This window comes from Engystomops pustulosus, chromosome 6 (assembly GCF_040894005.1).
Source record: "Engystomops pustulosus chromosome 6, aEngPut4.maternal, whole genome shotgun sequence".
NCBI classification, from domain to species: Eukaryota; Metazoa; Chordata; class Amphibia; order Anura; family Leptodactylidae; genus Engystomops; species Engystomops pustulosus.
The window spans coordinates 109,021,762-109,039,161 of NC_092416.1; the positions used below are offsets into that span (position 1 = coordinate 109,021,762).

The 17,400-nt window shown below is 41.6% G+C and overlaps 1 protein-coding gene across 23 annotated transcripts in view; it reads left to right on the top strand.

The window, feature by feature from the left end:
* Positions 1 to 17,400, top strand: part of ZMYND8 (zinc finger MYND-type containing 8) — a 328,826-nt gene that overhangs the window by 192,942 nt on the left and 118,484 nt on the right. For all 23 annotated transcript variants that reach the window (XR_011847695.1, XM_072110572.1, XM_072110565.1 and 20 more), the window contains 2 exons: positions 11,253 to 11,734; positions 11,959 to 12,099. Coding sequence is in view for 22 of the 23 variants with exons in the window: in XM_072110572.1 (XP_071966673.1) it covers positions 11,253 to 11,734; positions 11,959 to 12,099 (623 nt within the window). In the remaining variant the exon portion in view is untranslated. The remainder of the gene's footprint in view (positions 1 to 11,252; positions 11,735 to 11,958; positions 12,100 to 17,400) is intronic.

The window sequence follows — 17,400 nt, forward strand, 5'->3', positions numbered from 1 at the left end:
GCACATCGCGGCACCGGAAGTGGTACTAATTGCGGTGTGCTGTGTCTCTAGAAGCTCCGGACATGTAGTCAATAAGTATAGAGGTATAATTAGTAACATAGTATATGAGAATATGGTCAGAATTACTTGAGAGGAATGTGACTGCATGGCTCTTGTAGTGGTGTCATGGATGGCACCATGGCATAGATGTTAGTACATCGCATTCAAGAAATGTAAAAAATTGTAGAGAATTTTGTAAAGAGCATGAAAAAATGAAGATACAATACAAGAAATGCAATAGGAGAGATGTCGGGCAAATATAGAGATGTGGGATGTAGAAAAATACACTGAATATAAACTTAGGTATACTATGTGTGGTTTTACCATCCTTGGGGGGAAAGAAGAAAAGAGGAACGATTCAGTTTCTATGATGCTATTTTTTCTGGAAAAGAAGGAAAACAATATAGGTTTAGATACATGGCATTATTACAATATGACATCATATTAAACAATGGCATTGTAGAGAATATTCAGGAGAAGGTACGATCATACGCTCTATTCAAACCCATAGGTTCAATCGTTTGTAGAGTGTGAATCCAGAAGGACTCACGGTTGCGTATCCTATTACCACCTCTGAGGGGAATTTCTACTTCTTCGATGATCTGGAAGCGTAGTTGAGGGATGATGATGATGCTTTGCGAAGTGTGCAGGAACCGGTAGCAATGTTTGATTGGTCCGTATCGTGGATTTGTGTTTGCGGATTCTGTCCTTTATGGGATTCATGGTTTCTCCTACGTATAGGAGCCCACATGGACATTTAAGGAGATAGATCACAAAACGTGAAGTACACGTAAAATATCCTTGTATTGGGTATCGTTGACCGGTCCTGGGGTGGCAAAAGTATTCCCCACGGATGACAGCGGAACACTGGCTGCAGTCAAGGCACGGGAAGGTGCCTTTCTTTGGGGTAGATAGAAAGGTTTGTTTCGACTTTTTTTGGAAGCTACCTATATCTGCTCGTACTAGTTTGTCCCTCAAATTTTTAGTGCGTTTGTAGCAGGTCATAGGGGGAATTTGAAATTCTTGTATGTCAGGGTAAGCTTGTTTAAGTAGTGGCCAGTGTTTTTTGATGGGTCTGGTCAGGAGGGGGGAAGTCGGATGGTATTGATGAATGAACGCTATTCTTTTTGGTTTATCATTCGGTTTATTGTTAGTCTTGTAAGTCTCGTTACAGTCTCAGTAAAGATATTGGTGGGATAACCCCTTTTCTTGAACTTAGTTGACATTTCAGTTAATCTTTCTTTTTTCTTCAGTGGATCACAGATTATCCTGTCCACTCTATTAAATTGGGATATAGGTAGTGATTTCTTAGTTTGCGGGGGGTGGGAACTTTGGAAATGCAGCAGTGTGTTTCTGTCGGTAGGTTTCGTGTAGATGTCAACAGAGCTGAAACCTTGGGAGTCCTGGATGATCAATGTGTCTAAGAAGTTCATTTTTTGAGTGTCATAGTGAAGGGTAAACTGCAATTCTGGTGTGATGGAGTTTAGGTAGTTGTGAAAACAAAGTAGGGAGTCCAATGAGCCCCTCCATACGCAGAACACATCGTCGATGTATCTTCACCAATAAAGGGAAGATTGTTGAAAAATCTCATTATTGTACACGTAATCGTTTTCGAAAAAGGCCATATATGTGTTGGCGTATGGAGGGGCTACATTGGACCCCATGGCCATTCCCTGAATTTGAATGTAAAATTTATCCCCAAAAAGAAAAAAATTGTTAGAGCGGATTAGGTGTAAAAATTCAAGGGCGATGTCCTTCTTGTGTTTTCTTATTTGGTTGTGATCGAGGAGTCTACTTACTGCATCAATGCCCTTTTCATGAGTAATGGATGTGTATAAGCTACACACATCCCAGGTCACTAGAATTGAAGATTGTGGAAGGGGAGAGAGGGTTTTTATGGAATCCAGAAAATGTGTAGTGTCCAACAGGAAGGATGGGGTCTTTTTGACTAGAGGGGTAAGAATTTTCTCGAGAAAAACGGATAAGGGTGCCAGTACTGAATCCATCTTGCCGAGGATCATTGCTCCCCATGACATCATCAGGGAGCGTCGATCCGTCGCCATGAGAGCCTCAGGACTTCAGCTATCAGCACATTGTAATGAATGACGAGAAAAATCCTCATATACTACCATACAGAAGTATAATAATAATAATAATAATCTTTATTTATATAGCGCCATCAAATTCCGTAGCGCTTTACAAATCATAGGGGACATATACAACTATATTACATTACAAAGAGCAAACAGTCATATGGAACAATAGGAGTCAGGGCCCTGCTCACAAGAGCTTACAGACTATGAGGATGCGGGGGTGACACAAGAGGTTGTATAATGGTCCGGCCATTCTTTATAAGGGAACAATATAAAATAATTTAGTAAATAATTTACTAAACAACGATGTTGCTGCTTGAAGCAGCCATCAGCCGCCATCTTATTTACAGGGTCCTAGGTGAAAAAGACTGCAGAGAAGCCTGGAGCTTGGTATATATCAGCTATTTGCCAGATAACAGATGGGAGATAGGACATAGGATGGATTAGTAAATGGAGAGTTGTCCTTTAGGCCAATGGAGTGAAGCATCCTGAGGAGGAGCTGGTGGTCCACAGTATCGAACGCTGCCGATAGATCCAGGAGAATAAGGAGAGAATAGTCACCTTTGGATTTTGCAGTGAGGAGATCATTGGAGACTTTAGACAGAGCTGTTTCAGTGGAATACATAGAGCGGAAACCAGATTGTAGGGGGTCAAGGAGGGAGTTAGCAGAGAGATAGCGGGTTAGTCGAGAATAGACCAAGCGTTCCAGGAGTTTGGAGATGAAAGGGAGGTTAGAAACTGGTCGGTAGTTAGCAGCACTGGATGGGTCCAGTGAAGGTTTCTTTAGTAAAGGGGTAACAATAGCATGCTTGAAAGAAGAGGGGACAACACCAGAAGAGAGGGAGAGATTGAAAATTTTAGTTAGGTGAAAAGTGACTGCTGGGGAGAGAGACTGTACCAGATGTGAGGGGATGGGGTCACTGATGCAGGTAGTGGGGCGAGCAGAGGAAAGGAGCCTAGACACTACTTCCTCTGTGACTGGCTCAAAGGAAGAGAGTGAACAAGATAAGGTATGGGAGGGAAGGTGATTGGAGGGGTAAGTGGATTGAGCAATTATTTCCTGGCGTATACAATCAATTTTATCCTTAAAGTAGGTGGCCAGATCTTCAGCCCCAAGGTCTGTGACAGGTGGCTGCACCTTTGGTGTTAGTAAGGAGTGAAGGGTATCAAAGAGCCTTTTGGGGTTGTTAGAGAGAGAGGATATGAGATTAGTAAAATAGACCTGTTTAGCAAGGTGAAGGGCAGAGTTATAAGTTTTTAGCATAAATTTGAAGTGAAGAAAGTCTGCAGATGTGCGCGATTTTCTCCACAGAAGTTCAGCAATCCTGGAGCACTACCGAAGGAAACGAGTTTGTGCAGTGTGCCAAGGTTGCCTGCGTGTGTGTTGAAAATTTCGGATAGTGAGCGGTGCCATCTCATCTAGCGCACTTCTGACAGTGTTATTATAGTGGTTAGTAGCTAGGTTTGGACAGGTGAGAGAGGAGATGGGGGATAGTGCAGACTGTAAGTTTTCTGTGAGTTGATGAGTATCTATTGCACGTGGGTTCCGGTATGAATGATGAGTGGAAGGATTCTGAGAATGAGAAGGATTATTGAAAGTAAAAGAAAGGAGATTATGGTCTGAAAGTGGAAAGGAGGAATTGTTAAAATCAGATATTGAAGATGGTCGGGAGACCAAATCGAGGATGTTTCCCTCACTATGAGTGGGGGAAACGCAGAGTTGTGAAAGACTGAGAGAAGTAGTTAGTGCTAAGAGCTGAGAGGCAGGAGGGGAAATGGGAGTGTTAACAGGGATGTTGAAGTCTCCCATGATGATGGTTGGAATGTCACAGGATAGAAAGTGAGAGAGCCAAGAGGCAAAGTGGTCAAGAAACTGATAGGGTGAGCCAGGAGGACGTTATACTACAGCCACACGAAGAGAGAATGGGCGGAAAAGTCTAAGGGTGTGGACCTCAAAAGTTGGGGAAGTAAGAGAGGGTACAGGAGGAATGACCTGGAAAGTGCATTGTGGAGAGAGGAGTATGCCTACCCCGTCTCCCTGCCTATTCTCAGGTCTGGAACAGTGCGAAAAATGTAAACCGCCATAAGACAATGCTGCAACGGAGGCAGAGTCATCCTGCTGGATCCGTAATGGCAAGCATGTCAAAAGACTTGGAAAGAAAGAGGTCATGAACTGATTCTAGTTTATTACATACAGAGCGGGCGTTCCATAGGGCACATTTAAAAGGGGTTACGGGTTGAGAAGGAGAAGAGGGGATACACTGAATCTTTATAAGGTTAGCAGGGTTTCTGTGTGAAGTGTTAAAATAAGCAGAACGTGGGCCTGGGTTAGGAGAGATGTCCCCTGCAGCAAGCAGAAGGAGAAACAGAAGAGACAAAAGATGCTTTAGAGATTTATAAGAAGTTATTTCTTGCTTCACAGCAGAAGACTGTGATAAGATAGTATGGTTACATAACGTATAGAGTGTGTGAGTGGTAAAGAAAGGTGAGTGAAGAAGGGAGGCATTTATATGGATAGTTGGTACTGGTGGAATAGATGGACGGTGGGCAAGTAAAACAACCATAGCAAACAGAGAGAAAATGGAAAACATTTTGAGACAAACATAATTGTTCATTTTTCTCTGCCGTCTTACCTGTCTCCTGCCCTGTCTAACTGCAATGTCAAACTGCAGTTTCATACTTGTCAGAATATTATTATACTTAGCAGAATATTATGCTAAGCAAACAAAGAATGCAAGCAACCTGGAATGCAAGCATCCTATACTATCACTAAATTTATACCCAGAGAAGACAAGAGACCAGGCCCTCATTTAGCTCATAAAACAATAAATCTAGGAGACTTAACACATGTGGATCAAGTTCTGAACAGAGAAAAACAAACTCATTGAGGGTCATAGATGAACATTAAATCAGGTAGGACAGAAAAGGGTCAAATGTTACAGAAAGAAACAGACACATGCAATACTAGGGCAACTAACAGATATATACCATTGCAGAGAGTGAGACTGGATTTAAAGACACAGTAGATGGGTGAAAAATTATTCAGCAATCAGAGATATATACCATTGCAGAGAGTGAGACTGGATTTAAAGACACAGTAGACGGGTGAAAAATGATTCAGCAATCAGAGATATATACCATTGCAGAGAGTGAGACTGGATTTAAAGACACAGTAGATGGGTGAAAAATGATTCAGCAATCAGAGATATATACCTGTGGAAGAGAAGAGATGGAAGTATATGATAGGATCGATCAGACAACCTATTTTTTTAATTTTTATTTTTACTATTTTTCTGACTCCCTAGGGTGCTTCCCCTAGGGCAGCGATGGCGAACCTTTTAGAGACCGGGTGCCCAAACTACAACCAAAACCCACTTATTTACCATCAAGTGCCAACATGACAATTTAAACTTTAACCTATTGCTCCCTGTTCTTCCACAACATAAAAAGTATCAGACCCCTGAGTACACCAATACGGTTGAATGCAGGAGGGCAAATTCAGACATCATTGTAGCATCTTTCCCGGGTCTCTCGAATCATGGGGCCAGCAAGGGGACTTCAAAAGATAATGTTCACACCTTCTCACTCTTCCTGCAGTTCCAATCAGTCAAGGATGTGTCACCTTAAAAGAGCATTGAGAGCAGCATCTCAAGTTGTCTGCAACTGCATGACGGTTCAAGTTCTGTCTGGTGAACACTGTCCTGAGGCGACAGCCCGGGTGCCCACAGAAAGGGCTCCTCTGGCACCCGTGTCAAAGGTTCGTCATCACTGCCCTAGGGAGTCAGAAAAATAGTAAAAATAAAAATAAATTAAAATAATAAATAAATATTCAAATCACCCCCCTTTCCCTAGAACTGATATAAATACAGTAAAAATCATTAACACATTAGGTATCGCCGTGTCCAAAAATGGCCGATCTATCAAAATATAATAACGTTTTTTCACTGAGTCTTAATTTTTGTAAATGTATGAAAACATTATAAAACCTATACAAATTTGTTAATCGTACTGACCCAAAGAATAAAGTAGACATGTCATTTGGGGCGTACAGTGAAATCCATAAAATCCAAGAAAACCGTGCAAATGCGTTATTTCACTAGATTTGGAATTTTTTTCCCGCTTTCTAGTACACGGCACGGAATATTAAATATCACCATTTTGAAGTGCAATTTGTTACGCAGAAAACAAGCCCATACACAGCTCTGTACATGGAAAAATCAAATCGTTATAGGTTATTGTAGGTGGGGAGTTAAAAATGAAAACGCAAAAAGGAAAAAAGGCTGCGGTGGGAAGGGGTTAATAATAAAAACAAAACAGGACATCCTTTGCGAACATGGTTAGACATAAAGGGTTTTTTATAGGTGTGCATTATGTAGAGGATGCCAAGCCACAAATTTTTCAAGGAAGACTGACAATATAACACAATACCCTATATAACACAATACCCATGTGGCAAACAATATATCGTCAGAACCTGCAGACCTTTTAAGCACAGGATAGGAGAACTCATTAGAAATATTATTAATGTTTATTTGGCTATGTGGGGACCAGATAGCCAAAATGTCTAGGGCAGAATCCAGATGTATCTTTATGCAATTATGCAATGCAATTATTTTTGTTTCTGTAACAAGATTACACGTGGGGAAACACTCTGTCCCTGTCAGGCTGATTACCCAGCACAAAAAATTGTTTGGTCATCTGTTATGTATAATTTAGTTTTTTATTTTTTTCACTAATTCCATTTGTATTACAAATCTAGTGATCTATACAAAACAGGGATCAATTAGAACCCCTGTGTGACATTTATTATATAATACATGTGATACATGTGACATAACATATGAAACAACCCAACAAATGTATTAATCGCATATTTTTGCGTTTTCATTTTTTGTTTCTGATGGGAGTCCCATATTGAATAAATCCAGGTATAATCCAGGAATAAAAGCGACACATAGCTAGTTATAACCTATGGGGGCTGCCTAACGATCGACTGTACGTGCGCAGCCTGGGGCACGTTAGGTTTGTTTGGATATGGATATTGCCAGGAAATGTTGACCAGGCGATGCCGTGGGATAGTGGATGGATGGTATGGAAATGGTCCATGCAATGGTCCAAGTTGCTCAAAAACATATTTTATTGGTTCGGATGACGCGTTTCGCAGGTGGACTACCTCCTTTATCACATCTAAGAACATAGTATAAAACTTCATATACTCAAAGGTATTGGGGTGTTACATAAGGTTAAAAACACAGTTGACAAACATACAATAAATTACCTCTGTTGGACACTAGATGGCGGCAGCAAATGGTATGTATAATCTTATTAGTGATAAACACTAGATGGCAGCAACGATTCGTATGTATAATGTTATTACTGATTCATTATTCATACATTAGCTGTGCAATCCATAATAAACATGTAAATAAATTAGTTAAGTAAATGAACAAGTTCAATAATGATTAAGTGAGCTATAAACTCAGATGGACTTAACTAGAATCATTCAGGCCCCTTAAATTCCCTGGTAAAAAAAAACAAAAAAAACTTGAGTGCTGGTGTCGGCGTGGACATATGCAGCGTTTTTTAAATGGTGTGTCGGAGAAGATGTGGGCACTTCCTTACTCTTGGCGCCTGCACTGTAGGGGGCTGCTCTGAAGAGCTGTCTGCTTCATTGTAACTCTTGGGTAGGCGCAGCGTGTCCGAGGGGATCGCTGTGTAGGATTGCCGTCTGCCGGCTTCATTATGCACTGAACACCTATTGCTGCTGCTTATGAAACGCGATGGTTCAGACTCAGCTTTTCAGAGTGATGATATTGAAGAATCTACATGTTCCTAGGTATTTTAATATATTCCAAGTGTTATAATGTAATATGTTCCAGCTTCTGTAAACCTGATGGCTCGGACTGAGCTGTTCATGATGACGGTGCTGAGTTGTCTTCATGTTACTAGATGTTTTGGTTTGTGAAGGCATGTGTATCAGAAGATGAGATCACTGTTTTTTTTTGTTTTTTTTTGTTATTTGGGGCCTTGTTTGGAGGATATGGACCCATATGGTGGGCGCTAAATTATGTTGAGGAACAGCAGATAATGTTTGGGTGTCTGAGTGGGGGCAGGTGGGTTATTAGATAAGGGGTTGGGTTAAGACTGAGCATTTGGAACATAAACAAATTGTATTGAGAGTTATTTAATGGATTCTATCATTTCACTTCACTTAGGGTGTCAAGCTTTTGAATTTATAGATCCAATAGGATTCTCAGATTTTTAGTCTCTTAAGTCTATTTGGTGTGTATTCCAGAATTTCTTCAATTGGGTGATTTCAATAGTCAAATGTTGGATTGTGTTAATTTTTTTGTTGCCGTAAAGTTTGTATTGTCCTGCCGCTGTACTGTAAGCCGCACAGGCATTCTTATAAGTATTTAACAGGCTTTTAATTTTGAATAGTTCATGTGTTGTATTGCTTTGTACTTCCTTTTTGCCATGGGTTAAGTTTAGGCAACAGAGGCATCTGTCTGAGCCACATTTGAAAGTGCCTATTGTCCGCGTTTTCTTGGGTCTATCTTGTCTCGTCCCTTTTAGTCTGCTTGGAGCTAGGGAGGTATGAAGATTCCTGCTTCTTCTATAAGTGATCTGTGGTCTTGATGGTAGCTTAAGAAGGTTTGAATCTTAGTTTAGATCTTTCTGCGGCTTCTTCGATTAGTTTGTATGGTTAAGCTTTCTGCTTAAAATGTCCGTTAAATTCTTGAATTGGTCTTTGAAATTTTCTTGGTTTGTGCAATTTTTCCATGTTTGTAAGCCATATATTGGAAACAAGTCAACACAACACAATGTGATTCTTAAAAGTGGTGTCGCTAGAGATGTACGTGGCTTAGAAGGAACCCATATATAAGTTTGCACAGCTCGGCTGCATGGCTGTCTCCCCTACTTGTTTGTAGTATTTTTCTTGAAAGGTGAATAAATTGTATATATTCCAGAAATAATTCTATTTGATTGACTGTTATGATTGGCTCTCTTCTTAGGGTGCGCTTACATCCAAGGTAAAGAAGCGATAGTTTGATTTCCATTCAAGTGGGGTTATTTCCTGTATTAATTGTGTGAAATCCTTCAAGTAGGAAGGTAAAGATTGGAGATTAGGGAGTTGATCCCTGAAATGTTGGGTCTTTCTGGGGGGTCCGTCAGCTTTTTATGTATCTTTGGAAGGTGGTAGAAATATGCCACCTGTGGATTGTCTAACCATATGAATTAATATTCGTCAGTATTTTTTGTTGGTAATCTGATTTTTATTAATGTTGTTAGCTCTTTACGGTCTTCACGTGTTGGATCTTTTTTCAAAATGGAGTATTTTCCATACACTTCCTTAAGGTCGCTTCTATCATGTAGCATCCCACCATTTTTATCTGCAGACTGTATAATCAGATCTGAAGTTTTCTTTAGGGTGTTCAAGGCTTCTAGAAGGTTTCTAGAAAGATGCCCCTGCTGTTTAGAGGATAAAAGGTTGAATGTTTTGTTAAATCCATTCCTTTATATGTGACTTATAGAGATAATTCATCTTTATCAGGTGGTTTTGTATTTATTTTCTTTTTTGAAAAATTACGTTCCAGTATTAGTTTCCTAACATAGGTGTATAGGTCCAGAAATAGGGTAAAATCGTCTGGTTTAGTGGTCGGGCAGAAGGATAGGCCTTTGTTTAGAAGGGCCCTATGTTCATCTTTCAGGGTATAGGATGATGGGTTGAATACTACTGTTGGATATTTGTTTTTCTTCTTTGTCCCTATGTCCGTTCAGGTCAAAATTAAAATTTTTGTTTACTTCTATGCTTTTTACCTTCCCTTCGTCCTTGTTTTTTCTTTTTTCCTTTTGGGTATGGTCGTCGTCTTCATTTGGGGATGGATGACAGTATGGAGTGTGGTGTCGGGTTGGGAATGATTGGAATTAATTTGACGGTCACTCTAAAAAAGATGTTTTGGTGGTTTAGGCTTGTGAAGTATAGTCTGTCATTTCATTGATTGGTGATGTATCGTTGGAGTGACATTCTTGTTCATGGATTTTGAAGAGGGAGTCATTTAATTGGCGAAGTGGTTATGAGTTAGATGTTAAAGTGGCCTGTGGATTTTGTGTAGAGGTGTGGATTTTTTTTTTTTAGCCATTTCTTAGTCCTTTTTCAGTCAGCATCTATCCAGAATAAGTATGCTGTTTTTGTTGTATACCTTTGTATATTTAATACTTAACAAGGAATCCTGTATAAATATGTATCATATAAATTGATTTAAAACCTTGAAATTACCATCCTTAGCAGTTGTATTCAGCACAGATTTTAGTGTATATAATGTTGGTATACTATATGTCATTTTGAATAAGTTATATATTGAGTCTATTGCAAATAAAATTGATTCTATTTTATATAACTGAATGTGGTAGTGCATATATCCCTAAATTATCCTAATTTTCTCAATTTTTCCTTTTTGAGACACGCCTCCATTATTGGGTTTATCAGCAAATTTAAGTGTGATCTATTTGTATTTTTTGCTATTAGCTTAAAAGATAATTACAGTAGTTAGAATAACAACATAATTGGGCCAAACATTATTATGGGTAGCATATACCATTTAGTCATACGTGAGAAAAGAGTGGATCGTAAATAGAAAGAGAGAGAACTCTTAAACAAATGTAATGTTAATGGGTTTATCAACTGTGGTGACCCAATGAAAGACCACCTGGGATCAAAAGCGCTATAGAATTGTTTTTTATTTATAGGAAATCAGGGTAGAATTGGGTTAAATCCTCTCCCTCCCATCAAATGTCTTAGATCCTCTCCCTCTACAAAACTTTAACAGTCAACAGAAATGTCAAAGTATGGTCAAACTTTACTTTTTAGAGCTTGGCAGTTTCGAACCCATAGAAATCCATAGAGTCATTTGTATATGTTCCATATCTACCATTGTAGATTTTCATAAAATCGTTGGGATAAATTCCTAAACATGCTTTGTCATGTGGAAAAGAAGAGCATGCAGGGCAGGGGTTATTTATACCTTCTAATGGTGCATATAGATGCTTTGAGGTCCTAGTTTATTCTTGGACATGCTGTATTTCTGTCACTAAGATGTTGCTGTGACTTTCTTCCAGGGCCTGGGTTCCAATGAACAATTGCTACCTCATGTCGAAAGAGATTCCCTTTTCTGTAAAAAAGACAAAGAGCATTTTCAATAGTGCCATGCAGGAGATGGAGGTTTATGTGGAAAACATTCGCAAAAGGTTTGGTGTATTTAACTATGCTCCTTTTCGGACACCTTACACACCAAATAACCAATATCAAATGCTGCTCGACCCAACCAATCCAAGCACTGGTACTGCCAAGTCAGACAAACAAGAAAAGATCAAACTGAACTTTGACATGACGGCATCTCCGAAGATTCTAATGGGCAAGCCTATATTAAGTGGTAGTGGAGGACGACGGATTTCATTAACAGAAATGCCAAGGTCTCCAATGAGCACAAACTCTTCTGTGCACACTGGCTCTGATGTGGAGCCAGACACTGAGAAGAAAGCCATGTCCAGTCACTACAGTGCAAGTGAAGAGTCCATTGACTTCATAGATAAAAGTACAGGTTAGTGAGGTGTATTGTTACTGACCTTGCTTTAGTAGATATTGTATACAGGCATGATATTTTGAGTACATGTTAAACCATTTGAAGACCATGGAAGAACTGACTACAGTTGTTTTTTTGTGTGTTTAGCTTGCTTTAGTGCATTAGAGTGTAGTTGTTAAAAATTTCTTTTGTTTTTGTAAGCAGTATTGAATAACTGTTCCTGAATATTTTTTTTTTTATAGCTTCTCCTGTATCCATAAAAACAGGACAAGGAGGCAGTATATCGGGCAGTCCGAAAACGTTTTCTCCACAATCCTCTACACCAGTAACGTGTAAAACAGAAAGGAACAGTAGCACAGGCAGCATCCTCAACCTCAACCTTGGTTAGTGATATATGAAAGCCATTCCAACGTCATTTTTATAATTGTTTTTCTCCCTTCTTATTTGAATGTTTAATATCTAAACATTATGCGAACTGGAATGATTTTTTTTTTTTAAATGTATTATAGTGGTAAACCCTATATTGGTCTTTACACTTATTATTTATTTATTTATTCATTCATACATGTTCTTGATATCTAAGACACAGACAGGTACACGCTTATCTATAAAAATACTTCATCAGGGCAATCATTGTACCTGAGGAATACTCCAGCCTTCCTCAAGTATAATAAAAATGTGTATTATGTATTGTACATGAGGGAGGCTGGAGTCCCCCAGTTGAATCATGTTGTACACTGTTTGTTTTGGTTTTTTTTAAACATTCTTTATGGAAGCATCATGTATCATACAACACTTTGTAGGTGAGAATCCTGAAGCATACAATAAGAACATACAGGGGGGGATGGGGGGAGCAATGGGGAAAATGATAGTCATCAAAAATAAGAATTAAAGCACAATATGAGTGGCAGAACAGTGCAACTCAGTGGACCAGAGACATTGTGGCAATACTAGAAGATGCAATAACACATCATGTCAACAGAAAAAAAAACTATAGAGGACGTGTTCAGGAAACCATTCTGTACTCTGTGGAGCACTGGTAGTTAAGCCTAGGAGCCTAGCATTTATAATATGAATCACCAGGGGAGTGGAGTGCAGCAGTTAGTTCTTCCATTCTCCTTCTATGTTCTATTGGTGAGGTCTGTGGAAGTGGCAGACTTCCACAGCCTTGGGATGACCATTCTGGCAGCCACAAGTAGTTGACTGATGAGAAAATGAAGGGCTGCCTGATGGGGACTGGAAACAGAGATTGCAAAGCTAAAGCTGACGAGTTCTTGAGATGGACTTCCAGGGGTTTGATGATATCAAAAACTTTATCCCAAAATGCCCAGGCTGGTTGACATTCCCACACATGGTACCCCTAGCTCTGGAACAGTGCCAGCACTTATCCGAGACGGAGCAAAACAGGGAATAAAACTTGGAGGGAACCCTACATCAACGGAATAGCACCTTTATAGTTGGTTTCTTGAGCTGTACAGGCCATGGAGTTTGAACACTCTTAACCATATAGATTGTTGGAACGTCTTCCCTAATTATCACTCCCAACTCTGGACAAATGTGGATAGCAAGGTGGACGTATTATCTGTCAGGATACTTTAGAAGTGAGAGAGGCTACCAGTGGCAGCGGTTTGTGACACACAGGTTCTCAACAGCAATTAGGTCCCTATCAACTCACAATCTTTCTTTACAGTCTGTGGTAATTTGTGTAGTAATGATCCCATGGAGTGCAAAGTTGACTGTGAGAAGCGCATCCCAAGAGCATATAATGAGGGACAATGAAGAGCCCTGTCTGGTCCCATTATGGATGTGAGAGGAAACCATTAATCCTGACACTAGCCTGCAGATTGTTATATAGAACCCAAGTTCTTGTCCTTATATTATCCACTAAGCCATAATGTTTTAGAGGCCCCTCAGAAAGCCCCAATCAACCCGAAAAAATGCCTTTCTCTCAAGAGAAAGCAGGACCATTGATTGTTTAGAGTGATACACATGATGTATAATAGAGTAAGTTTTGACAGTATTTAACATCCCTTCGGGTGACAGGACAAATCCCACTTGATTGGGATGGACCAAGGCTCCAAGATGAGGGCTCAATCTGTTGTTAGAGTTATGGGTAGAGTTAGAGTACATTACAGAGGGTTTTATGAAAGCATGTGGTGTAACCGTTAAGACCTGAACTTTTCCTATTTGGGAGAGACTTAATAGTAGCCTCCCCAATAGAAAAAGGGGCCTCCATAGTCTGAACGGCCTCTGAAATTAGACAGGGGAGATTAGGCTCACTCAGATTAGGCTGTTCAACCCATACTGGACTCCCAGTGGCTTAAAGGATTACTATATACCTGGGGCTTTCCCTTTTGCCTCCAAATCCGACATGTGGGTCAACTGGTGACATTGCAGCACCTAGCAACCTCCTGGCTTTCACAGTAGCCCTAAACCTCCAGGTGGTGGCTATCCAAGATTGGCCAACGCCTTACTCATGAGATCACCAGGCGCAACCACCTCGACCTCAACGTTATCCACGCCGCAGACCCAGAAGGCGTTCAGGGGACCAGCAGTATCCGGACCAGCAGGAGCCACCACGGCTTCATTGAGGTTCCCGGTACATGGACTTACATGAGCGATACTCTATGGGACTGTTAGTTACTCCTGGTGTGCCTTAAAAGGGGCATAAGGGGTAAAGTAAATCTGGGGTTGTATTCCATTTGTGGGGTAGCTTGTTAGCTAGTTAAGAGACTCATCACATGTGGCCTGAGTGGTCGGGTGGGTATGCCCTAGTTTCACCACACTTACTTATTTTGTACTCTGTAGTGGTTGAAGTACAGTTTTTACATCCATGTTTTATGGCAGTTACAAATGTCAGAAGGGAGTCAGTGGTTCATTGTGGCACATTCCATGGAAAATCTATGTTCCATCGAGGTGTTGCAATCAGCTGATCTGGTTGTGACTTAGTACTTACTTACCCCAAACCAAAGTTACTCTGCATTAGAGTCTAATTGTCTTTCAAATTCCTTTTTTCACTTTCTACTCGTCGTCCTTGTTTTACCTGCATACTCCTGCCTATCCCTTTGTTTCTGTCGTAAGTGTCTCCTTATATTCCTAGGCCATCTGTGCTCACCCGATGTCTTGTTTGCATATTCTGACAGTGAGCACATCATGCCATACAGCTATTTTGAACATTGGATCCCTCAGTGTTCAGGGTTTCAATGTCCGTCAAGAGGACACAGATTACTTATGGAATGCATAAGCAGAGAGTACAAATACTCTTTCTACAGGAGACCCACTTTAAAACAGGGCATGTCCCCACTTTACATCACCGTTACTTTACTAGTTGTAATTATATCACGGATCCAGATGCTCGCTCTAAAGGTTTATCAATGGGCATACATAGGTCATTACAACACACAGTACTAGACACTAAAATAGACTTTTGTGGGAGATATCTCTTCCTTAAACTGGGAATTCAAAATATGACCTTTTACAAAGGCCAACTGGTACCTGCCAACTGTTACCACTCTGCCTGCCTGCCGGTCTGTCCTGCGCTGCCTGTAAGAGTTTGTAGGGTTAACGCTCATAACGGGGAGATTTTAACATCCCAATGGATCCACTTATGAATACCTCTTCGGGTCGCAGCAATTTATGACCATCATGCCCAATGTCCTTGCTGTGTGGATGCTTTCCTAGTTAGACACAGGGCATTGGAATGGCAACCTACTTCAACAATATAGCAATATAGTCCGATCATGCTCCCATATTCCTCATGGTGTTCTTACCAAACTCTATACGACTTTCTTGGAACTTGCGACTCAATCAAAATTTGTTAAACAATCTCCTATGTGTTGTTGAATTAAAAACTTCAATGGACAATTTTCTAGTGATACATTCGGATAACTCCCTAACACTGCTCCTAATTTGGGAAACCCTCAAAGGGGAGTTTCGTGGAGTATTTATTAAGCATGGCTCGATTAAAGAGGGAAAAGGCGACCTGGAATCCCGCCACAAATCCTCCTTAGCTTCTTATCTTCTGGCTCAACTCACGGGGAAGAAGGAGGAATTCCATCTCTACCATAGAACCCTATATGAATATGCTGAAAAATGTGGGAGGCCATTGGCAAGGCTTCTACACCCACACAGCGCAGATAAGTTATTTATCTGGAGAGGGGGAGGCAGGCACAGCAGATCTAGCAATGTTTTGTAGAATAGCAGGGATAAGAGAGTCCCCACCCACACCCTGGAATTTTGCACTGACCAGTAGGGAATGACAGTATCTAAAACAGTAATGTAAGGCTGCATTCACACACATGTATGGGGGACGTATATACGGCCAACGTATATACGGTCAATATACGTCCCCCATACACTTCTATGGGCTCACGGCATCGTACAGGAGCAGTATGGTGCAGCACACATGCGGCACTGTACCGCTCCGTAGCCCAGGAAAAGATAGGACATGTCCTATCTTTTCCCGTTTTACGGCGCCATGCCCTATAAGTTCCTATGGAGAGGGGCGGGGGGGAGCTTCGCTCACCTCCTCTCCCCGCGCGCTGCCATGTGCCCGCCGTGCTACGGTGCGGCGGGCAACGGCAGTCTGCATGTAGCCTAAAATTGTAAAGTAAAGGGTTAAAAATTATTTTTATTAGGGGGCTGGGGGAGTGCCTAGCCATGGACCAGGATGGCAGTGTAAGAGAGGATATCCGGACACCGGAACTGGTGTTCAATATGCCCGATAGCAGCAGCAAAATCTGGCTCCTAACCCCTGAAAGCGCCCTGGGAAGAAGCACAAGCACTCACTAGCCTTGGGGGGGCCCACTGGAGCCTTACCTGCAGCCACCAGATCAACAGGACCTGCCCATGTTAGCTTGCGGCCGCCATCTTGTGAAGGACTCAGAAGCAGCGCCGGACATGGAAGGAGACGCGTAACGCTGACATGTCTCTTACTCCTGTGGCAAACTCTCAGACAAGCAAATGTCCTCTGCCCAGGCCATCTTCTGCAGCTCCTATAACATGCCATGCTGCAGCACGGGAAATGGCCACAGCGCGTGGCAGGCATAAATCTCTCCCAAGGGAGCCATCTCATACGCAGGACGAGAGACACACATCCCAGGACTCACCCAGGGAAGAAGAAGCACCTGGGGTACGTACTTTTACCCTCCACGTGTGAGACCGGGTTGCTATGACTTCCTAGTTGCACAAAGACCCCTTGGAAAGGAGCTACAGCTCAGTGTCTAACGCAGGGGTCGGAGAAGAATGCCTCATCACCCAGAAGCGCTATGCCCCAAAGCTGCACTAACAGGGGTCCACCCCAGCAGAAGTCCCGGACACCCCAGCAGAAGTCCCGGGCAGTCCAGCACTACTGCGTAAGTGCCTTCTCAGGGTTTCCTCAGAGTCACTTTGTGGACAGATAAAAAGGACACTCGTCCCCACTAGCTGACTCCGTATCGGAGGCCATATAACTATATACCTCCAACTCAGTATATGATTTCTGTGACATGATGGGGGGGATACTATACAACCTACACAGAACAGCCCCCACTCCACACGACGCCCACTCCACTCCTCCACACGATGCCCACTCCACTCCTCCACACGATGCCCACTCCACTCCTCCACACGATGCCCACTCTTCTCCTCCACACGACGCCCACTCCACTCCTCCACACGGCGCCCACTCCACTCCTCCACACGAC